At 42.1% G+C, this 24,380-nt stretch overlaps 1 protein-coding gene across 3 annotated transcripts; it reads left to right on the top strand.

The window, feature by feature from the left end:
* The first annotated feature begins 2,060 nt into the window (after positions 1-2,060).
* On the top strand, positions 2,061-14,178 carry PDIK1L (PDLIM1 interacting kinase 1 like). 3 transcript variants are annotated; one of them, XM_045898388.3, is made up of 3 exons: positions 2,061-2,310; positions 4,731-5,032; positions 10,496-14,178. In XM_045898388.3, the coding sequence occupies exons 2-3, from the start codon at positions 4,748-4,750 to the stop codon at positions 11,234-11,236; spliced, it is 1,026 nt and encodes a 341-aa protein (XP_045754344.1). In that variant the 5' UTR covers positions 2,061-2,310; positions 4,731-4,747; the 3' UTR covers positions 11,237-14,178. The 3 variants fall into 3 exon arrangements, with proteins under 3 accessions (XP_045754344.1, XP_045754343.1, XP_045754345.1); XM_045898387.3 differs by lacking the exon at positions 2,061-2,310 and adding an exon at positions 2,486-2,809; XM_045898389.3 differs by lacking the exon at positions 2,061-2,310 and adding an exon at positions 3,110-3,225.
* Positions 14,179-24,380: the final 10,202 nt, after the last annotated feature.

Here is a 24,380-nt window from a genome sequence, read left to right as displayed (position 1 = left end):
CCCAACACCTTTCATCCAATTGTTTTAGCATCATTTCCTGATTGTCGCCTAGACTCATTATTTTATTAAGGTTTGCAAAATCGTACTTTTCTAATCCTACCATTTCTTTTGCATTTATTAGTTAGAATTCTTCTACAAAAAATAACTTTTTCTTAGCTATTGTTTGGTTACATGCACTATAACTGATCAAGCAATGACCAGAAAAATGTTTATTTCTCTTTATCAATGTTCAGAGTAATTGTTGATTCACTATAAAACTCCATTGATAACAATGTGTTGTTTTTCTTAAGTATCATTATTAATTAATGGGTTCTTACATATTTTATGTGTTATGATCAACAGAAGTCATTATTTTTCTTTTCATCCTCAAATTGTTCCATCTTAGGCCAGTAGGGCCCTTCATATTGGTTCCTCAGTCATTTTTACATGACCCCAATAGTCTTTGATAGCTTCCTGGCTTCCAGACACAAGATGACCCAACTTCATCTTTCCTGCTCCAGATCTGGATCCAGCCATTTATCAAAGGAGCCTTGGTTTTCTTTGCTAAATTTTTAATTTTTTTAAAACTGGAAAATGGTGTTTAGAGACCAAATCTGTGCATTAGGGGTGTTCATTACTACTGGACTGGTGATTGTTTCTAGGCCTTTTCAGCAGAAAGTAGAAAACACACTTAAGAGGAAAATACATACTTCATTCATTCCTTTAACTCAGATATAACATCATCCTAGGCTTGTTTAAAATTTTTTAAAGATGTATTTTATTTATTTGAGAGAGAGAGCATGCGGGGTGGGGATAGAGGGAGAGGGAGAGTCTTAAGCAGACTCCCTTACAAAGATACTTTCCAAGGCCCCAGCAACGTGCTCAAGGGGCCATTTTGTAATCTTTTTCCTAAAGAAAACACCCCCAATTTTTTAAGCTTCAGACTCTATAGGAACTGAACAATCTTTAGTCAGCCTATCTTCGGGGGTTACGGAGTTGGATTTCAAGTCTCAGTTCTGCAGTCAGCTTGAGAGGAGGGACTCCTATATTTAATGACTGAGACAAACAAGAGGAAAAGGCTCTTCTGACCAAAAGAGATAACCCCTCTCCTGATTCTGATCAATTACCCACACAGGTATTAAGGCCTTCTATAGTTTCCCTCTAATTTCAAGGGCAGAAACTAACCTTGGCTGGCATCAGTATCCCCAGCGGAGGGCTGAAGACTGGTAGATGGCACTCAGAACAAAAGTCTGAACAGATTATAGAGCAGGGTGTTGTTGGGTTTTTGGCGGGGGAGTTATACCAGGACAGTGGTCATTCAAGGCAGGTACACACACACACACACACACACACCCCAAACTACACAACTTTTGGTCAACTAAGGCAGAGGTCTGTTTCCTCACCTGTAAAAACAGGGTTAGCAATAAAGCCTACCCTGTGGGATTTGGTCAGGATTAGAAAAGCTAATTTAAAGACCTAACCCAGTCCCAGACTCTCAGAAGGTCCATAAATAGAGGACAGCAAATAAAACGGGTAAGTGGTTGATCCTTGAGGGCACTGACAGGGATTCTTTGCACATCGTGCCTACTGCAGCACTGGGAGGAGGAACAACCACTTTATTGATAAATAGTAGGTGCAGAATAAATTGGTGAAGAAGGGCCGGACGCTTCTGGCGGATGCTTACTGCTCTGTGTAACTAACTGAATAATGTGTTGGTCCGAGGCTCTGAGTCACTGACAGTCCCGGGCTGGCTGTCAGGCGACTGCGTGCCGGGATCTGACAGACCGCTGTCCGTCGGGCCGCGAGAGAATGGCTGTCTTCGCGGTCCGTCCCGGCCGCCTCGGACCGCCGCCCGTCGCCGCGCGCCGGCTGGATCCCGACTTCTTGCGGGGGACGCCGCCAGGCAGGGCCTGCGCGGGCGGGCAGCGGCCAGGTGCGGGTGCGGGCGCCGCCGCCCCTTCCTCCCCGCGCGGGGCAGGGCGCCCCTGACTCCCGGCCTCTGCGGCCCGGGAACAATGAGGTGCCGGCTTCTTTAAGGGAGATACCACCGCGCCGGCGGGGCAGGGGACGGCGTCCTCCCAGATGATCGCACCCAGTCCCGCGCCGCCGCCGCCTGGGCAACTGCACCGTCCGCAAACATGGCTCAGTGACTCTGACAAAAGGTGCAGCCTCCCTCCCGGCGGGGCGGACGCCAGGCCTCCCAGCTCGCGCCGCGCCTCCCCGCGGGCCAGCCCGAAGAGCTCCGCGTCCCGCCGGCACCCCAGGCCCGAGCCGAAGAAGATGCACCAGGCGTTCCGCCCCAGCGACCCCCGCACACCTGCCCGCAGCTCGGTAGGCGGGAAGGGGGGCGGGGAGGGAGCGGGGAGGCCGCGTCGGGCGCGCGCACCCCCAGGCCCGGACCTGCTGCCGCAGACCATCCCCGGGGCCCGCGGGCCGTGCGCGCCCGCTGCGGCTGGACGGTCACCGAGCCCCGGCGGGCAGCGGCCTCCCCGTTCCCGGGCCCGGCCACCCCTGCGGGGAGGGGCACTAGTGGTGCGTTCCGGAGCGCGCACACCTTCGGCGACTCCTGGCTCCTGCGAGCCGCGGGAGAGGAAGGAGGCTGGCGGAGCGCGGGGTGCGCGCCCAATAGGGATGGCGCTCGGCGTCCCGGCTCGCGCTACGGAAAGCCGGAGGGGGGCGGGGCCGCGCGGCGTAAGGGGGTGTGTCCGCGCGCACCACGGGGGCGCGCGCCGGTCTCTGACTGGAGGCCGCGGAGGCTGAGGCGCGAGCTGCCCGATAATGGCGGCCTGCAGAGCCCGTGAGAGGGAGAAGCGGCGGCGGCTATCCTGAGGTAAATGTGGCCCTTAGGCCCTGGCACGGAGGCCCTGCTGCAGAGCCGAGGGCCTTGCATGCGCCTCCCTCCCCGGGAGGCCTGTCACAGACCTGTCAGCGGAGTCATGCTAGGGAAGGCCCCGCGCTCCTCAGGCCTCCGGCCCGCACCCCTCAGGCCACCGGCCCTAGCTGCGGCCTCCTCTTCTAGCCCCTGGCCTCCTCCCCAGGCCCCGGGCCTCAGCCGCCAGCCACGAGGAGTTGAGGCAGCCGCAGGACTGGCTCCTCGGAGTGAAGGGCCTCGGAGGATCCCCTCCGGGTTTCGTCTGGCCGCCGCCGGGGAGGGGGAGGGCCTGATACTCGGCCAATGAGCGGGGCGCTGAGCCGCCGCGTCGGCCACCACCTCTGCCCAGGACTGGCCCTTCCCCGGCCCGGCAGGTGTGTGGCCTGGCCCGCCGGCCGCCGAGCGCTGGCTTAGCGGGGCGGGCGTGGGGGCCCGGGAAGTGCTGGCCGGTCGCTTGGGTTCGCATGCAGGGATTTCATAAACGCCCTCTCTGCCCCTTACTCGGGTGCTTTCGTGTGTGGGTATGGGACCGCTTGCAAACAGGAGCCACTTTGAAATAGATAGTAATTGGTGATCCACGGAGAGCAGGAAGGAGTGTCTACTGTGGACCTGGGGCAAGGATCCCGTGGCAGGATATCGGACACTAGGAAATGCAGTAGGAATTTGAAGGGGGGTTCCAGTTAGGGGAAGTGGGACTAAAGTGATCTCAGAAGCTTTCATTTTCTTTATTAAATCCATCCTATGGACTTAAAGTAGCTGTACCCATTTTTTCAGGCTCAAGAGTCAGTAGCTTCTTGTTCCCCCGAACTATACACTATGAAGATTGGATAATCTCTTGCCCATCGTGGCAGTCTACAAATAAGAATTTGTTCCTGAAGCTCATTAGAATCCTAACATTCTTTGGAGAATGATGTGGCACACTTTATAGACTTCCTTGATTCGACTCATGAGCGTTTCTCTGTGGGGCCTTTGCTTCTGCCTTTAAATGATTTATCAAGTTGAATTTGAAAGAACTGTCAGAGGACAATTTTTGGTGGCAAAAATGGCCTATATCTAAATAGCTGTTGTTTAAATTTAACAACAGAAAGGTAACAATATTCTACGTAGCTTGCTTTATTTTTAGAGGACCATTTTTCTCCACAGACTTTATTTTCATTTATTTTGCAAGAAATGAGGAAATAACATAAACAAAGTTAAAATAGGGACATACACAGTTTACTTTTTAAAAAAAACCCATTTTCAATTCTATATGTAATCTGGTTCACTTTCAGTCCCTAAGCACAAGCCAGGTGTTTGTATTTCTAACTTGGGAGGTTTTTTTGTTTTTGTTTTGACAATTTTATGAACTTTTGTGTGTGTCAGCTTTAAGGAGAATCTGGGGTTTCTTTTTTGATGATCAGTAAATAAGAATGATGAGTTTTTTGGTTTATTTTTAACAGTAATATTTTGAAGCAGTTTGTATGAGAGGCAGTATAGTGTAATGGTTATGGTTATGAATGTCAGAGCCAGATGGCCTGGTTTCAAAACCCAGGTCCACCAGTTAATAGCTGTTTTACCTTAGGCATGTTGCTTAAACTCTCTGTGCTTTAGTTTTCTCATCTATAAAATGACCATAATAGTATCTATTTCATAATATTGTTGTGAGGATCAAATGAATTTAATATTATGAAGTGCTTAGAACAGTTCCTGATATATGGTAAGTACTACCAAAGTGTTAGCTGCTTTATTATTATTATTACTCAAATATTTAGATTTGCCCAAGTTGTATCAAATATCTTTCAAGCACTGCAAACAGTGAGGCAGATAATTAAATCATACATAAGAAGGTATACAAGCCAGTAAGTATAATTTCAACAGAGCACTTTGTTGATTTTTCCAGAAACTTTGACCTTGAAGATGGTGAGTAGCCAGCCAAAGTACGATCTAATACGGGAGGTAGGCCGAGGCAGTTACGGTGTTGTATATGAAGCAGTCATCAGAAAGACCTCTGCACGGGTGGCAGTGAAGAAAATTCGATGCCATGCACCTGAAAATGTTGAACTAGCCCTGCGTGAGTTCTGGGCACTAAGCAGTATCAAGAGCCAGCATCCAAATGTGATTCACTTGGAGGAATGCATCCTACAGAAAGATGGGATGGTGCAAAAAATGTCCCACGGCTCTAATTCTTCCCTTTATTTACAGGTATGTGTGGTTGAATGGGAAATAGAAATAACTTGAACTTAGTATTGGTCAGCAAGAAGAGGAATAAAAGTCAGATGAGCTTCTACTTTTAAATGCAGGTGTTTGTATAGTTAGGAGTAGATAAGGTCTGCCAAGAACTAAGTAGATGTTTGCTTTAAAACAAGGTTTTATTTAAACCTGTGATGCAAATACCTAAAAATAACATAAGCCACCTGTTATGCCATGGTACTTGCCAATCTGCATGGGAATGGGGCAACACATGAAGCTAGAGAAGTGATCGAGATTAGAGTCTAATAAGTTCACTTATTTGAAATCAAGTTTTTTGGAACTGAAGCCAGAAGAAAAGGAAAAATTCCACAATCAATAGCATTACCCATATAGGTAATTTGGGCATTTCTTTATAAATTACTGATTTGAATATAAGCCTTTGCTGTTTTAGAGGGTTGTGTGGTTTCTTAACCATGCAACTCTAGTTAATTTTCATGAAGTATGTGGCATAGCATTTGAATGTTATTAATAGTGCTAATAGCGAACATTTGGGTTCCTACTCAGTTCCACACTCTGTGCTAAGCGTTTTAAAGGCAGTTGCTCAGAACAATCCTGTGAGGGTAGTACTATTATTATCATCATTACAAATGAAGACACTGAGGCTTAGAATAGATAATGAATTTATCCAAGTCACATATCCAGCAAGTGGCAGAATTGGGAACTGAATGTAGGAGACTATCTGACTGCTAAAACTTGTGTTCCTTTAACTTCCAAATTACTCTTGCCTTCAAATTATGTTTTTTGTAGACCTGGGGAAAGCATTAACATAGGAAAAAGTTTTGTTTGTTTGTTTATTTATTTACTTGGTTGGTTGGTTGGCTGGCTTCTGACATAGATCAAAATCTCTAGTAGGCCTATATTTGCTAAAGAGAAAAGATACTTAAGACATAGCTAGTTAAAGATCAGAGAAAAATTTCTTAAGTCCAGTCATTCTTGGAAAAGGAAACAACTTTCCATGAGTATGTCTAAATTCAGAATTTTACCATCAGGGTACAGAAGTATGATTTTAAAACAACAGAAGCTTTTGGACCAGGATCAACAAAGAAACAAACACATTAATCTGTGTCATTAGAAACTTGCAGCTTTCATTATATGGTGAACAAATAATCAATCTTGAGAACCTAATTTATATTGCAGTTTAGCATGCTATATCCTGAAGTTTTACGTCTTAAGACAGTGACTATAGGGCGCCTGGGTTGCTCAGTTGGTTAAGTGGCTGCCTTCGGCTCAGGTCATGATCCTGGAGTCCCTGGATTGAGTCCTGTGTGGGGCTCCCTGCTCAGCGGGGAGTCTACTTCTCCCTCTGACCCTCCCGCTTCATGTGCTCTCTCTCTCATTCTCTCTCTCTCAAATAAATCTTAAAAAAAAAAAAAAAAAAAAAGACAGTGACTATAAAGCACAACTATTTAGCCTCTATTCCATTTATTGTTTACTTTTTTATTCAGTATGGGGCGCCTGGGTGGCTCAGTTGTTAAGCGTCTGCCTTCAGCTCAGGTCATGATGGGATCGAGTCCCACATTGGGCTCCTTGCTCAGTGGGGAGTCCAGTTCTCCCTCTCCCTCTGCCCCTGCTTGTGTCCCCTCTCTCGCTGTGTCTCTCTTTGTCGAATAAATAAATAAAATCTTAAAAAAAAAAAAGTGCTTAGTATGTAAGTTGCACTGATAGAAAATATTAGAAACATTCTTTTTTTTTTTTTTGTAAAGATTTTTATTTATTTGACAGAGACACAGCGAGAGGGGGAGCACAAGCAGGGGCAGTGGGAGAGGGAGAAGCAGGCTTCCCAGTGAGCAGGGAGCCCGATCCGATGCGGGGCTTGATCCCAGGACCCTGGGATCATGACCTGAGCCGAAGACAGACGCTTAATGACTGAGCCACCCAGGCGCCCCTGTTAGAAACATTCTTACCACACTCCCTCTTAAAAGTGGATAAAACCTTGATGAACTTTGCCATTGAATTGGTCTACAAATACAAAGACATTTAAATATATGACTTAGTGCTAATGGTATCCTTGAGTCCAGATCAAGCAACCTTTATAGTAACTAGGTATTAGGTGGTCTTTGAAGGCTTTAGGATGTAAAGTATTGGGGTGCCTGGCTGGCTCAGTAGAGCATGCAACTCTTGATCTTGGGGTTGTAAGTTTGAGCCCCATGTTGGGTGTAGAGATTACTTAAAAAAATAAGAAGAAGAAGAAGAAGATGTAAAGTACTTCCAGACTTGACCCAGTGATTTTTTTTAATCTAAAGCACCTTTTTATTTAGTACTCTCTTTTATCTTTTAAAGGCTGATAGGCCTGTGTTTGACTTGTATCACTTTTGCTAGCTGTATGATCTTGGCTAAATAACTCATCTCTTCTAGCATCTGTATCTTCAGATGTAAAATAATAATAATTTTTACCTTCCATGGAAGTTGTCAAAATTAGAGATGATAACAGTTATAATACTTGGCACATAGGAAGTACTCAGTAATAGGTAGCTCTATTAATTGTCTTTTCTATGAATTTATTTAGTTAAGACATTGATCAACACCTTGGCAAGTGCCTTCTTTAAATTTACATCTGGTAAAAACAATTAAATCTATAGTGTGACCACAGAGTCCCTATGCATGGCTTTCTCCATTATCTACACAAATTTGTGTTTTTTCCATATTTTTCTAGATGTTTTCCTTGTTCTGAATGATTAAGTTCTTAATAGCTAAAAAACTTACTTAGAAGAAAATGGAGAACAAATAACAGAGAATACAGTCTCAACATAGGAACTTAGTGGCCAGTCTGTATAACTTGTATAAGTGTCATGAATGAAAGGTACAGAATGATATAGGAGTGTATGATAGAGAACCTGACATAACCTGGGTTCAGGAATTACGAACCGTTTCAACTGAAACTTGAAGGATAAAGAGGAGTTAGCCAGGTGAGTGAGAAAACTTTCCAGCCAGAAAGATCTGTACATACAAATGTCTTGAAGCAAAAAGTACAAAGCATTCTAAGAATTGAAAGAAGATAGTAAGACTGTACTATGCCAGGAGAGTTGTTTTAGATGAGACTAGAAAGATCAGCAGGGTCAGAGGATCCCATAGCCCATGTTAAAGACCTTAGACTGTATCCTGAGAGAACAGGGAAGCTGTTGAAGGACTTCAGGCAAGAGAACCAATGGCTGATGACATCCTCTACATGTGGAAATAAGCGGATTGGGCTCTCTCAACCAGCAGCCCTCAAACTATAGCCCTCAGGCAGTATTTATATGGCCCAGATGCTAAAAATAGTTTTTACATTTTTAAAGAGTTGTTTAAGAAAAAGAAATAAAGAAAAGAAAGAAAAATATGGAACAGAGACTTTATGTGGCTTGTCAAGCCTAAAATACTTACTATCTGGCCTTACTCTAAACCATTCTTTGAATGCTGGGACTTTGCGTTGCTCAAAGCTATTTAGGAAGTTTGCTTTTGAGAGTAAAGAGAAGAAGAGAGGAAATGAAGAGTGATGGCACTGGTCTTTAATCTCAGCATATTTAGTAACAGTGCACCTGGTAAATAATTGTGTGATCTGTACCTTTCTAGTCTTTCATTTTCTGGCTCACTGGCAAACACATGGAACAAAGAAAATGCACGCAAAAAAGACATCTGCAGACTGTTGCAATTACAGCTGTTTGCCATTGGGGGAGATGGTGTGAAAGAAAAGGTGTTCTTTGCTTCTGCCCTCCAAAATGACAAGAGGAAGTACTAGTAGACTTAAATGTAAAATTAGCAGTTCATTCATTCTTCAACAACTCTTCAGCTTCCCTGCTGAGTTTCTATTCAGGGGGTCTGAAAAGGCACCATGAGACAAATGCTTTCAAAGCCCTGTATGCTGTATTTTAGAATGGTGTTCATATTCAGTAAAGTAATTAATAGTCTTGAATTTCAGGTAATAGAGTTATAATTTGATAATGATAACAAATAAAATAGCGACTTATTCTAGGTTTTCAGCTTGTAGCAAAGAAATATACAAACTCTGGGGCGCCTGGGTGGCTCAGTTGGTTAAGCATCTGCCTTCGGCTCAGATCACGATCCCGGAGTCCTGGGATGAGCCCCACATCGTGTTCCCTGCTTAGCGGTGAGTCTGCTTCTCCCTCTCCCTCTGCCATTATCCCTGCTCGTTCTTTCTCTCATTCTGTCTCTCAAATGAATAAATAAAATCTTTAAAAAAAAAAGAAATATACAAACTCAGATTTGAATTTTTATATCAAAATGTAAAAACGTTTTTTTATAAATTGGTTTTTAGAAGCCATACAGTGATAGAGATAGCCAGTATATTTGCATTCTGGTTTTTTTTTTTTAAGATTTTATTTATTTATTTGACAGAGAGAGACACAGCGAGAGAGGGAACACAAGCAGGGGGAGTGGGAGAGGGGGGAGCAGGCTTCCCGCGGAGCAGGGAGCCCGATGCGGGGCTCGATCCCAGGTCCCTGGGATCATGACCTTAGCCGAAGGCATACGCTTAACGACTGAGGCACCCAGGCGCCCCCAGTATATTTGCATTCTGCCTGTAGAAGTTTATCAAGTAATAATGGCAGTCTTTATTTTTATCAGTGACTACAGGAAGGCTTTATTTCCTTAACAACTAGTGTTCCTGATCATTTTTCTCTTAATTTTACAGATTGTATAATGTTGATAGTATATGTCCAGTGAACAAGAAACATATTTCAGGCAGTTTAATTGAATAGAACTTCCTAATTGGTGTTTATACCCCAGTTGGCAATCTCCCAGGTCTTCTAGCTGCTGAAATGTCAATTTTTTCATGAAGCTATTGGCTAGGTAGGTAGAGTTCAGCTCCATTAACACATGCAGAAAATGTGTAGCCAGTTGGACATTTTTCAAAATAAAGCATTTATTTGTTTGTTTATGATTTAGTAAGCTCTGTGCCCAATGTGGGACTTAAACTCATGACCCTGAGATCAGGAGTCCCATGCTCTACCAACTGAGCCAGCTAGGTGCCCCTAAAGCTATTTTTTTTTTTTTTTTAAGATTTTATTTATTTGAGAGCGAGAGAAAGCATGAGGTGGGGAGGGTCAGAGGGAGAAGCAGACTCCTCGCTGAGCAAAGAGCCCGATGCGGGACTCGATCCCGGGACTCCAGGATCATGACCTGAGCCGAAGGCAGTCGCTTAACCAACTGAGCCACCCAGGCGCCCCCTTAAAGCTATTTTTAAATAAGTTTTTACCTCTTGACTTTGAGATTTGGTGTGTATTCATTAGGGGCAAAGTGACAGTTTAAAGTACTGAAATTTAAAATAAAATGCACATATGAAAGCACTGACCAAATAAAACATTCACGGGATTTCCATTTTAATTGGGAGTCCAACTTATTAATCAGTTATTGTTTTCCCGTAGCTGAATTGTATAAACTGTGCAGATGGTTGTAATCTGTTTTTTCCCCCTTTTATAGCTTGTAGAGACTTCATTAAAAGGAGAAATTGCCTTTGATCCCAGAAGCGCCTATTACTTGTGGTTTGTGATGGATTTTTGTGACGGCGGCGATATGAATGAGTATCTATTGTCCAGGAAACCCAATCGTAAAACTAACACCAGCTTTATGCTTCAGCTGAGCAGTGCTCTGGCTTTCTTGCATAAAAACCAGATCATCCACCGAGATCTTAAGCCTGATAACATCCTGATTTCGCAAAGCAGGTTGGATACCAGTGACTTGGAGCCCACACTGAAAGTGGCCGATTTTGGTCTCAGTAAAGTTTGTTCAGCCTCTGGGCAGAATCCAGAAGAACCTGTCAGTGTAAACAAGTGTTTCCTTTCCACAGCCTGTGGAACAGATTTCTACATGGCTCCTGAAGTGTGGGAGGGACATTACACAGCAAAAGCTGACATCTTTGCTCTGGGGATTATCATCTGGGCAATGCTGGAAAGGATCACATTCATAGACACAGAGACAAAGAAGGAACTCTTGGGGAGTTATGTAAAACAAGGAACTGAGATTGTGCCTGTTGGAGAGGCGCTTCTGGAAAATCCCAAAATGGAACTTCTCATTCCTGTGAAGAAAAAGTCTATGAATGGGCGAATGAAACAACTGATTAAGGAAATGCTCGCTGCAAACCCTCAGGATCGTCCAGATGCTTTTGAACTAGAACTCAGATTAGTACAAATTGCATTTAAAGATAGCAGCTGGGAAACGTGACATATATATTGTTTGCAAATATCTTGGATGATATGCTGCTTATGTTTTAACAGTGATGCAACAACATAATGTGGCTGAAAAAGAATATAAAAAGCTAAACTCCACCTTCTAAGGGTTTAGATTTTATTGTGGGGTGTTTTTTTTCCTCGTTTTTCTTAAGTCCAAGCTGGCCATTTTGTTAGTATGTTTTAAATGTGTATTACCAGTGTGGGTGTACATTTTTTAAAATGATCATTGGTAGAAGTTTGGCAGGAAAATTCTCTAAGAGCCAAGAAGAGAAGAAAGTCCAGTTTCCTGGAAATAAGTCTCTTAAGTATTTTAGACATTCCTTGTCAGTATTAGGAATTTCCATGGAAGAAGAGGTTTGCATGCTGGCAATGCAACCTTTGAAGCTTTGTAAAGGAAACATATATGTATATATTTATGTATATGTAAGTATGTGAATGTGTGCATTTTGCATTCCATATGAAGAAAATGCCACTTCTGTTTAAATTATTTGATGTAGGTTTGGGTTTTTGAGATTTGCTGGTGAAATCAGTGATGAAAAATAAAAGAACCTTCCCTCATCTTCCTATCCTGTCCCTCCCTCTAATGAAATCATACTACACTTTTTATTTTTGTAATATTATACAGCTTTTTTTAAGGCATCATTTTGGAGGGTCTACAATTATCCGATTAAACATAAACAAAATTAAGTGATCCAAAGCTGCTGAAGTATGTTTGAGCTCTCCAGTGCCCTATAGCTGCAGGAGTTGAATTAGCCATGCAATCATGTGGTAGCAGGTTGGCAAGGACCTTGATGATTCAGTCATACCTTCTTTAGGTAACCAAGCATTCAGTTAACCAATTAAACCATTGCACTGGAACATGTCTGCACTTGAGCATCTGCAATCTGATAGAAATCTGAACACAGGAATCCTCTTTCTGAAAACTCTGCAATATATGAACTATCCTACTTGATATATTCAGTTTTGATTTCAAGACTGTCTAAGCCTCAGCATAAAGTTGAAGAAATAGAATGAGCTCTACCCTCACATTGCCTGCCCTGATACGGTCTCTTGTTTAATCACTGGAATTCCTTTCATTTTGGCACTAATGCTGTTTTCTCTTGCCTAATTTAACACAGTAATGATAGTGATATGGTTGTGTTAAATGTTGATTACCTTTTTCTGAAGTGGGAGATGATACCTATACAGCGTGGCAAATGGATGAAATACTGTGGCATCAACTATATCTTTCAAGTAGAAACTTCAAAGTTATTGATTGTATACAATCACTTGGTATGGTCTATGTCAAAAACCAATAGACTGTTACTCTAATTGAAGTTAGTTTGATTTTTGACCCTATGTGGTTGTCTCCAATTTGTTTTCCTATAAATGCAGATAATTAAAATCTAAGGAAAGTTTTGCTAAAAACAGAGTATTAGCCTTTAAGGTTAGATAGACTTCAAGACCATTGTATCTAGGTTAGTCTTTATAAAGCACTAGAATCTTTGGTCAAAGTAAAAAAAAAAAAAAAAAATTACTAGAATACTGAAATTGTTAATAGTTTGCAGTCTCCTCAGCTTTTTTTTTCCTGAGTTTTGTTTTTTTTTTTTTTTAATCCAAGCATAGTTGACACCCAGTGTGTCTCCTCAGCTTTTTTGAACTTCCATAACCTTTGGAATTTTACTATCATAATTTTTTCCTTACTTAAAATGTGTTTGGGAACTTGAGAAGGTGAAAAAGCACAAAAAATTAAGAGTATGTAAAATTCTGAATTATGCGTTACTTGGTCTGGAAGTTTAAAATTTGGACTGATATAAAACCTTTTATTTTTTTTTAAATAAAACCTTTTAAAATAAAAAAAATCATATACTTTGAACATCACTTTCAAGCTAATAAATACAAGACATTTTTTGGAAATGAGGCGGAAATACACTGGAACCTCATGATAATTGACCCTCTGGATCACCAAATTACTGTAACACATCTGGCCAAGGGGATTGAGTTACTGGAAGTGAAAAGTATTATAATGTTGTATCAGTAACATTGCACTTCAGTAGAGATCCATGATGATTCGGGTGATAGTATGCCAGTGCGTTTGCTCTTCAAATATCCATGTGCTTGGAGCCATGGTTTCCTAAGTACATAGTTTTTTGGTCTTGCCTCATTTAAAATAGTTAACAATTATCATTTATTTTGAAAGATTTCACCTGTGAAGTGAATTCTTTCTTTCATTGGCAGCAAAGGTATGAGGTGATCGGGAAGTTTCTCCTGGAATTTTCTCAAGTCCTTGTATTCTAAAATAGTCTATGATACCAAGCAAAATGATAGTAAATTCTTTGTCTTTGTTTTTTCAGTCAGGAGGTATTTATTCAGTACCTACTGTGAGCTCAGCACTAAAGGTCAGTTGGTAAAAGGACAGTTTAAAAATGGCATATAGCCACAGGCCTTTTCCAGCCAGGAGTAAGAAATAAAAGAAGGTTGATGATACTTGGAAATTCCTGGATATTTGCTAGAGGAAAAATGAAAGCAAAAATTTGTGCACAGTGCCTTGCCCATAATAGGTACTCAATAAACAATTATTCCTCAGAGTCTCTTGCCATGGTTTATAGTGTTTTATGAAATTTGTCTTAATTGAAAAAAAGACCAAATATTTCGAATAAGCTTATAGGCAGCTCTGGCCAGTTAAAATATGGGGTTGTACAGTTAGTTCCTAGAATGTTATTTTGCACTAGTTGTCACTTAGAAAGACGGAGTTCCTGTAGATTTTTGGTGCTAAGGGATACTTTGTCATTATGATGAAGTAAGTGTTAAGTGTCAGATAAATAGCACACTGAATAGTTCTTTCTGCTGGTCTGTTTTTTCCTCTTTGTTGTTGTTGTTGTTGTTTTTAATTGTAAAATGTTTATCAATCAAACTATTGTAGCAGCTACAAAATAATTCACCAGCATGACAAAATGGTCAAAAAAATAAGTCATCAGCACTTCAAAAATGAAAGCAACTTTTGAGATTTTCTTTTAAAGTTGTGAAATATATTTTATGAAGAATTTATAAAAGGGGAAATGATTGTAATTTATTGTTCATGACTGTTTTTTTTTTAAATAAAGTGAGTTTCAACAAAAAAAAACCCAACACGCTGAAAATTTTATATTGTTGATTTGCTGGCTCTGTCTCCCTAGTTCTGTAGTGTTTTACTTCATGAACATAAAATAGAGGGTATAAAATTTGAAACAATGTCATTTTCAGCCTTATCTATTAAGTGAAACTTTCTGTAATAGAAGCTATTGCTGAGGAAAAGATCGTTGAATTATAGGAATTTCTTTCAGCATTTCAAGTTCTCAAAGTTTAATGCTTACTATCTTGCTTTATTTGTCAGAAGAACTTGTATTGCCTGAAATAAATGATTTTTTTCATTAATCCTTCTATCATTAAGATGAGGATGCATCCCAGACTCAATGAAATATAGTAAATATACCAGGAGGAAGTAATTTTTCAACCTATAACTTGAAAGCATGGTTTCCTTTCTATAAAGTCATCTGGTCCGCCTTTTTTCTTTTATAGGTTTTATATGGTTGCCTTCTCCAGAATGAAGTACTGAAGATACAGTGCACTTAGTGGTCCCAAGGACCAGCAGAGGGAAAAATGGGAGACAGAAAACATTAATGCTACATGTGATCTAGCAACAAATAGGAAAGTAGGCATCAGGAATTGTGGCTGCTTCTGACTCTGCCACCTTGTCCTGGCATAGCCTTTGTAGACAGGCAAATTTTGCATTCTATTTAGAGATTAGGGTTTTTTTTAATTGCATCTTAAACTATAAATACTTGCATTTACTAGCTTCTTTGTAATCCTTTGCAGTTTACAAAGAGCCTTCACATGGTTTTTAAGAATCTTTTCAGTGGGTTTTACTTAAAATAGGGACTGGTTTCTTGATGAGGAAATGAAGAGTAGTAACACCAGTTAGTGAGGTAATGGTGTAAGGGTTTTAGTACCTAATCTCAGACTCCAGTTGGAGTTTTCTCTCACAACAAAGCTTTATCTTCCTCACTGAAGGAATGACCCCTGGTTGTTTTGGCCTTTTCTTTAAATTCAAATGTTGCTCTCTTAGTCAACCAATCGTAGGTATCCTCTAAAATGCAGTGTAATGATAGACAGTTGGTTTGTGGTTAGATAAATACTCCCACTTGAGAAAACCTCCCCACCACACCTCTTGAGGGCACGGAGCTGTCTTGCGTCTTTTAAAGGCAGTACTTTATCTTTTGCAATTACTTCTCATTGGTTAGAAGGGAATTGTTTCGTTTTGGTTTTTGGGGTTTTTTTTTAAGATTCTATTTTTTTATTTTTTTGTCAGAGAGAGACATAGCGAGAGCAGGAACACAAGCAGGGGGAGTGGGAGAGGGAGAAGCAGGCTTCCCGCAGAGCAGGGAGCCTGATGCGGGGCTCGATCCCAGGACCCTGGGATCATGACCTGAGCCGAAGGCAGACACTTAACGACTGAGCCACCCAGGCGCCCTGTTTCGTTTTGTTTTTAAGATTTTATTTATTTGACAGAGAGAGACACAGCGAGAGAGGGAACACAAGCAGAGGGGAGTGGGAGAGGGAGAAGCAGGCTTCCCGCCGAGCAGGGAGCCCAATGTGGGGCTCGATCCCGGGAGCCTGGGATCATACCTGAGCCGAAGATAAATGACTGACCCACCGAGGCACCCCTAGAAGGGAATTGTTTAAAAAAAAAAAAAAAAGTGTCTTTGACTTCACTCTTTCACTTCCTGCTCAGCCCTGGTATTTGGTATTTCAAGCTTAGCTTGTTCTGAGCAGAAGTTAGGCAACTTGGTATTACCGAATGCATCATGGCCTAGTGGCTAAAGGATAGGTTTGCTGTAGCAGATCTCCTATTAAACACTAGCTTTTGCAAATACCTACATAATTAATATGTGGCATTGGGCAAGTCACTTCATTCTGAGCCTTTGTTTCCTTATCTGTAAAATGGAGATGGTACACTGGATGATGATATGTGCATTTCAGAATTTTTGTTAGGGTCAGAGATAATACACATAAAGTGCCTGGCATAATACCTGGCACATTAAGTTCTCAAATGGTAGCCATTGTGGTTGTGTTCTGATTTTGACAATATGTTGAATGAATGAATGAATGGATTCTCAATGAGCCAGGCTTCAGCTATAGCTTTCATTCTTCTCCCCTTTGGGAGAATCTGATGAAAGCATTACATCCTCTCCTCAGGAAAATGTTTGCCTGTGATTTCAGGGGAAACTTTGGGGATGATGGGATGGGTATGTTCATGGGTTTCATACATATATCAGAATTCACCAAACTGTACTTAAATTTATGCACTTTACATCAATTATACTTCAATAAAGTCATTTAAATTTTTAAAAACTGATCCCTAGGATTCATCTCATATTAATAAAGTGAGAATTTCGGGCGCCTGGGTGGCTTAGTTGGTTAAGCAACTGCTTTCGGCTCAGGTCATGATCCTGGAGTCCCTGGATCGAGTCCCGCATCGGGCTCCCTGCTCAGCGGGGAGTCTGCTTCTCCCTCTGATCCTCCCCCTCTCATGCTCTCTGTCTCCCATTCTCTCTCTCAGATAAATAAATAAAAAATCTTTAAAAAAAAAAGAAAAATAAAGTGAGAATTTCAGTAGGTAGTGCACTCACATTAATATTTTTTAAGTATAGTGATTCTAATGTGAAAATGGTAAAATATTACAATTAAAACAGTATTGGTCAGATTGTGGGATAGGCAGAAAAAGTCATAGTATAGTGGTATTTTTTAGATTCACTTACCTCCTAGCAACCAACAGCACAGACCCGTTTCAGCACCCCACCCCAAACTCAAGTACCTATCTTCACTTTCAGACTCTGTCTGCCTCATAGTAGAACGCAGCTGTGTTTCTGAGAAACAGAAGACGTCATGCATTAAATCACTATCAGTTACGTTATTCTTAAGCAGGCCTTCTTAAGCAGCAGGCCTTCTTAAGCAGGGGGCCTTCTTAAGCAGGAATCCAACAAAGGAATACAGCCTCGTCAGTGGACCCACTAGAATTATAAGCAAAATTTTATGTGAATATCCATTTTCCATGGGGAAAGTTCTTAATTTTTAGCAAATTCTTAAAGAAGTCCAAAAGACTAAGAACCACTATGCTAGTCACATAAGGAACCATTGCATGAGAACTCTGGATGCAGGGTACATGGAGTGGATGGACATTGAAAAGAAAAGAATGGACACAAAAGAGATTGGAAAGCTAAGTCACAGATCCGCCGACTGGAGTTGACTGACTTGACAACGACAACCATTCTTTTGTAGGTCTTCTTGTCAGAACACTACTGTGTCTGCAGGGGCTCTGGTCCTTCTCCAGCTGGCTCATAAACTAATGGGCCTGCTCCACGGGCTTGTCTTGGGACCTGCCTTTTCCAGTTTAGCAGGCAGGACTTCCTGAGGCTGATGAGATTGGTGGGCCCTCAACCCCTCTGCTCTAATCATATCAATACCAGTGGTTCTTCTAGTCTTTCCCAAAGGAATGTCAGTGCCTATGGGCTACAATGGGCTGTAGAGAAGAAAATGTTCTTTGAGGATAAATTACATGTTTATCTGGGCTCACTTTCAGCCTAGGCCCCGTCCTTAGAGAAGAAACTTCCTGACTTCAGGATTTCTTTTAGGGACATTGGACCAAAAGAGTCTAATAGGGTGGTGTCTCCTGCCTTCATAATAATTAATTACTGTCAGCACTAACTAGGAATAATTTCTAAGAGCCCTTCCAGTTCTAAGATTCAATGAGTCAATTCAACATGGAAAATTACTAATGAAAGGATTATGAGATTTACAAGGAAGGTCACACATGCCTGCCCTCGGCTGAGAAAACAAAACACACAATGTATCACTATAAATTTCCTCAAAGACACCAAGAGATAAGAAGCATCACATTCCTTCATCCTTCTAGAACAGCCAAGATTAGATGGAACTTCTCCAGAATCATCCACCAGACTTGGAGAAAGTCCTCTGGTCCTCACTCTGTCCATTCTCTGAGATGCTTACTGACCAAATCCCTAGGCCAACCCTACTCAAACACCAGGGCCTTAGTCCCCGTTCCATCCTGTCAGAAATCTCGCTGCCATGGTCACTATTGGAGCTCAATTCTCACAGAAATCAGCCATACGTCCATCCCTTCAATCTCAGGAGATCCCACCTTTGCCGAGGTGGGTAGGGTTGCTTGTTCCTCTGTCTTTCAACACTTTGAGCCATTTCATTGCCCTTGAGACTTGAAAAGCAAAGCATTTGTCTCTCCACTGGGACAAGTGAAGCCCTAGGCCTCCAGTACAGAAAGCGCTATTGCCTCTTAAAATGGCAATAGGAGAACTGCCTTTCAAGAAATTAGCACCACTGTGTGCCCTGGACTTTTTTTTTTTTTTTAAAGATTTTTATTTATTCATTTGACAGAGATAGACACAGCGAGAGAGGGAACAAGCAGGGGGAGTGGGAGAGGGAGAAGCAGGCCTCCCGCAGAGCGAGGAGCCCGATGCAGGTCTCGATCCCAGGACTCTGAGATCATGACCTGAGCCGAAGGCAGACGCTTAACGACTGAGCCACCCAGCTGCCCCTGCCCTGGACTTTTTTAGATACTTTTTAAACTATTTAATTTACTTATGTTAACTAGCTGGAGTTTAAATAAAAACTTGAGACTACAAAAAAAGATAAAGTGACAATGTTTGGTTTCAAAAAAATAATAACAAAACTATTTTATTTACAAGAATCCTCTCCTACTTTACCAATGAGCTGTAGGAAACTAATAATGACCCACTCTGTAGGGGAGAATAATAGTACCGCCTCAAATATATCTGCAGGCACACACTACTTTAAGTGCTTTACATGCATTGACTCATAGAATCCCCACAGCCCTACAAAGTACCTACGGTTCTTCACCATTTTGCAGGTAAAGAAACAGAGGCGCAGAGAGGGTAGATAATCCACCCTTGGTCTACAGTTTGCTCAGGATCTGAACCCAGGCTGTGAGAGCCCGTGATCTTAGTCAGTGCTTCTCGCTGCACAGAGCCAAGCCACGAACTGAAGAGAGATCATGCAGATGCCCAAAAGGACTATTTCAGGGAATGCATGTTAGGAAAAAGAGAGTGGATGAAGACAGTGGGATCAGAAAGTGAAGGGTCTTTGAAGACAGGCAGAGGAATATGAACTTGTGATCAAAGCTAAAAAATGAATGTGTCTTTTTGTTCCTGCATCTGCTCTCAGCATTATAACACACACAGGTTCTTCATGTAACATCCATGGATGGCTTTTGTAGGATCTCGGCCCCCCTGCAATTTTAGTGTCTTTGTATCAATGTGCCTGTTTTTGGGAAGAGGATCTAGAGTTTTCATCGATTCTTAAGGGGGTCTAAAAACCTTTGGAGGGTGAATACCAATGGCTAAGTGTCTGTTCAGCCATATAGTTAGTGTAACCTTGGGCAAAACTCAGAGCCTATGTTTCCTCACCTGTAAAATAGAGATAATAATGTCTACCTCTCTGTAGTAAATATGGGACTGTTGAATCACTATATTGTACAACTGAAACTAATATAGCACCGTATGTTAACTACACTGGAATTAAAATAAAGTAAGATAAAATAATGATATCTACCTCTCTGGGTTAGTTGGAGAGTTAAATGATATCATTATAAATAATAATATACACAGTCATACCATATAAAACTCATTACATTAAAATGTATAAAAAGACTATAAAAATAAAAATAAAAATAAAATAAAAATAAAAAATAAAAAAGACTATAAAAATGTCATAAAACAAATAGGACTTGTGATCATGAAATCCATGTTTTAAACTTTTTTCCAACAATATGGTGAATTAGAGACCTAAGTGACCTTCCTGATGAAAAAAATTAAAATGTTGTATGAGGGGCGCCTGGGTGGCTCAGTCGTTAAGCGTCTGCCTTCGGCTCAGGTCGTGATCCCGGGGTCCTGGGATTGAGCCCTGCATCGGGCTCCCTGCTCGCCAGGAAGCCTGCCTCTCTCTCTGCCTCTCCCACTCCCCCTGCTTGTGTTCCTGCTCTCGCTGTGTCTCTCTGTCAAAAAAAAAAAAGTGTTGCATGAAGGAGGTTTTTTGTTTTTTTTTTAATTCTTTTTTACTATGCTGCTGAGCTGCCATGAAAGTTAGGAGTATGCCAAGCCCCAAAATGAAGTGGAGAGGAAAATAAATACCCAAATTGTTTTTAACCTTCAGGGAGCCTGCCAATGCCTGGACGGACACCATAACATCCTCCCTCCCTGTCTGCATAGGACATAGGAGACAGAGAAATCCCAGGGGCTCTCCAAATGGGAACACTAATAGAAGACCCCAAAGGGTTATAACCACAGCACAAGGACCGATATGAAGCAAACACTGGCACCCAGAGGAAGGACAGTTAAAACCTCCTTATATCACCTTTGGCCCTAGGAAAAGGGGAAAATAAAATTTCCTTTAAGAATTCATAATTTGTGGGGCGCCTGGGTGGCTCAGTCAGTTAAGCGTCCACCTTGGGCTCAGGTCATGATCCCAGGGTCCTGGGATTGAGCCCTGCATTGGGCTCCCTGCTCAGTGGGGAGCCTGCTTCTCCCTCTGCTGCTCCCCCAGCTTGTGCTCCCTCTCTGTCAAATAAATGAATAAAATCTCAAAAAAAAAAGATTTCATAATTTGCAAGCCAGCTCCCTCATGAAATCTGAAGTCAAATCACATTACTTATGTAATCCTTAAGCAAAGAATTTAATTTAAAGTGGTGTGGGTTGGTAGTACCAGCATAGACTGAAAGAAATGCAAATTGTCTTTGGAGGTACTTGATGTCAACACAGGCCTCAAATAATTCCTATAAATTTCTAGGCAATATGAGCAGCTCATGGTAAAAAAGAACCAAACACACAAGGTAACAAGGCACCATGAGGGAGAACACGTAGAATTGAGAGACGGCGGAAACAGACCTTCAGAGATATTGCAATCACCAGACACACAATATAAAATAACCTTAATATGTTCAAAAAATAAAAGAGAAGCTTGATACTATGTGGGAACCAGTAAACTTGAAAAAGAACCAAATACAATTTCTGAAAATGAAAAAATATGCTAACTGAAATTGAAAACTCAGCAGACTAATCATTAGGTTAGAATGGCCAACGTAATAGTTGAAAGACATAGAGCCTATAACTTCTAAAAGAACAGAGGCAAGGGTTGGGGATCGATCCCAAAAATGTCTTTTAAAAAATAGAGTGGGGGTAGTGCCTGGGTGGCTCAGTCGGTTGAGGGCCCAACTCTTGGTTTTGGGTCAGGTCATGATCTTGGGGGTCATGGGATCGAGCCCTGTCAGGCTTGGGAGTGGGGGGCGGAAATCTGCTTGAGATTCTCTCCCTCTCTCTCTCCCTCTGCTCCTCCCCCTGCTCACCCACGCACTCTATCAAGTAAACAAATCCTTGAAAAAAATTTTTAGGGAAAAAGTATAAAACTACAATGTACATTACAAGATGAGAAAAGTAAATAAAAATAAATTAATCTCAATTAATGAGTTCAGAGATAAAGGATGTCAGACCAAATAAAAGAACAAAATCCAATGATGTTCTCTTTACAAAAGGCAGATCTAAACATCAGAACACAGACTGACAAAGTTGGGGGAGAGAAATACTAGGCTAAATAAATAAATAAAAGCGATATTAAGGCAAAAAGCATCAGTAGCGATAAGGAGGGTCATTATATAATGATAAAGTTCATTTCAACAGAGGGTGGGGGAAGAGAACATTTCTAAACTGGTATGCACCTAATAACATAGCCTCAAAATGCTACAGAGAGAACTGGAGAAAGCCACCATCCCATCATGGGCTATACTAACACACCAATCTTAGTTAATTGATAGATCAAGTAAACAAACAAAAATTCCGCAAGAACAATGGGAGATTTGAACCGTATAATTAATAAGCTCTATACGTTCCAGTCATCTGCTTGTCTACCCCTACTGTCAGTACTTCATGGACACAATTACTGCAGAATTAAACTACAAGCCAGCTTGGACATCATCCATGGCATATAGCAAATACCTAATAGATGTCAACGATAACCGCACCAGAAACTCACTATGTGACTTTACTAAATGTAGCCACTTCACCTCTGGGAGCTTCAGTTACCTCTTCTAAAAAGTGGCTATATAATAAATTATTTTTCCAAGTTGCTTTGTAAACCAAATGAGAATAATGTATGTGACGATATTTCATAAACTGCAGGAAAAAAATATAAATGAAGGAATTACTGCTCTTACCGGTTAACTGGTATTACAGGGCACCAAGCATCAAGGTAAATAACTATTGGAGTGGGCAGCAGGGAGAATAGCAGTGCTAAGGATGTCCAGGGAGTGCAGAGTAATGCCAGGCCCCGGCGTGGACCCTGGGGCTCTCCGAGCTTGGGAAAGAGAGTCCGTAGGTGAAGGCGGATCAGGAAGGCTTCTTGAAGGGTGAAGTCTGCCCTCTGGTGGATGCGCCTGGGATACTTTGCTCAAATACTAGGTACTCTGTGCGTGTCCCTGAGAAACCTCACCCCAGTCTGAGTCTCTACATCCCCTCAACTCAACCGTGCTTCCTTGCTTCCTGTAGACATTGGAGGGTAGAGTGGGATAATTTGGAAACAAAACTCTCACTAGTGGCCTGTGTCTTACAATGCCAAGCTTGCCTAATCTCTGAGGCTTGTTGGGTCAGTCTCTAAGAAGTGACGGAGGAGGCTTGGCCTAGGCTCCTGACCACCAATCTCTTTCAGATCACTAGGGCTGGCAGGGACGGCCCCCTTACTTGTAGCTGGAACCTCAGGAGAGAGCTATAGGAAGGCATTCCAGGAAGAGGGTCAAAGCCCTAAGGTAGACATGGTCGTGTGTTCAAGGAACAGGCCAGGAGGCCAAAGTATCTGGGGCCGGGTGGGTGAGAGGGAGGAGAGCCAGAGATAAGATCCAGGTCGCGAAAAGCCTTGCTAGCCTTTGAGCACTTCGGCTTAGAGGAGGAGCCTTTTTCAGGAATTTGAGCAGAGAAGTGACAACGTGATTAACTTCCACTTTGAAAGGATTGATCTAGCTGCTGGGTGGGCTGAGTTTAGGAGGGAGCCCTGGAGGCTATTACAGCAATCCAAGCAAAAGAGGAGGCATTTGGCCCAAGGTGGTAGGAGTGGGGTGGGACAGAGGTGACCTAAATCAGGATGTGTTCTGAAGATAGGACAACGGATGTGGCTGATGAATTAGATGTGGAATGTGAAAGAAAGACATGTGTCCCAGATGACTCCGAGGTTTTGGCCTGAGCGATTGGAAGGATGCTGAGATGGATCTGGGGGGATAAGAGATCAGTAGTTTCATTTCAGACATGTTGAATCGTCAGTTTCCGGATATCAGCATCAATTCAAAGTCAATGTCTAGTCACGCCTAACAGGTCTGAATTTGCCCATCCCCCTTCCTTGGAGGAAGACATACACTGATACGCTACCCACTTGCGGCAGTGCCGCAGGGTCCTGCCTTAAGGATCTGGCCTCTTATTCAGTGGGGACATCAGCTCTGTGAATTGGCTTGGATGTGGAAATTAGATGCAAGGCCAAGAGGTTCCATTGGGACAACAATCCACTTTAGGCTTCCGGCCACAAGACGTGGAGGTTTTTCTGTTACATAACTCAAGGATATCTAATAAGCTGCTTACCTATTTCATTCCTAGGACACTCTGATCAAAGATCCCTGCAAGTGAAAACATGCCATTGAGCACCTCATCCTGCAGGGAAAGTGTCCACCTTGACTCTGGCAGTTCAGCCAAGTTCAGCTTGGCCTCTACTCTTTCAGGACCCCATCACCCCTAATGAAATCAGGGAGCCCATCTCAGTGGTGCCTCTCCCAATATACCCAAACCGCAGAGGACAACCACCATAAAATTCTTCAAGGATACTGGTGTTATTCTTACTTAACACTTATCTCAACACCGAGGTGAAGAACTACCCTCTGAGCCCTCCTGGGAGATGTACTCGGTGGGATTAGGAAATATATGCAACCTCGTGTGATGTATCTCCAACATTCCTATCTTCTTAGATGGGAGACACATTAACCAGAGAAATACTGACATCTCAACCTCAGTGAATACAGAGCCATGTTGAAACCAGTT

The sequence above is a fragment of the Mirounga angustirostris genome, unplaced genomic scaffold (assembly GCF_029215605.1).
Source record: "Mirounga angustirostris isolate CCGP_5_RB_7025 unplaced genomic scaffold, mMirAng1.0.hap1 SCAF_4, whole genome shotgun sequence".
Taxonomy (NCBI): domain Eukaryota; kingdom Metazoa; phylum Chordata; class Mammalia; order Carnivora; family Phocidae; genus Mirounga; species Mirounga angustirostris.
The sequence above is the reverse complement of the archived record's forward strand: the minus strand, read 5'-3'. Positions and strand labels throughout refer to the sequence as shown.

What these genes read in the sequence shown, in the direction of transcription:
- PDIK1L (XM_045898388.3), top strand. Translation starts at nt 4,748, where the DNA reads ATGGTGAGTAGCCAGCCAAAGTACGATCTAATACGGGAGGTAGGCCGA. An exon ending in ATTCTTCCCTTTATTTACAG is followed by an intron (nt 5,033 to 10,495) that starts GTATGTGTGGTT and finishes CCCCTTTTATAG; the next exon opens with CTTGTAGAGACTTCATTAAA.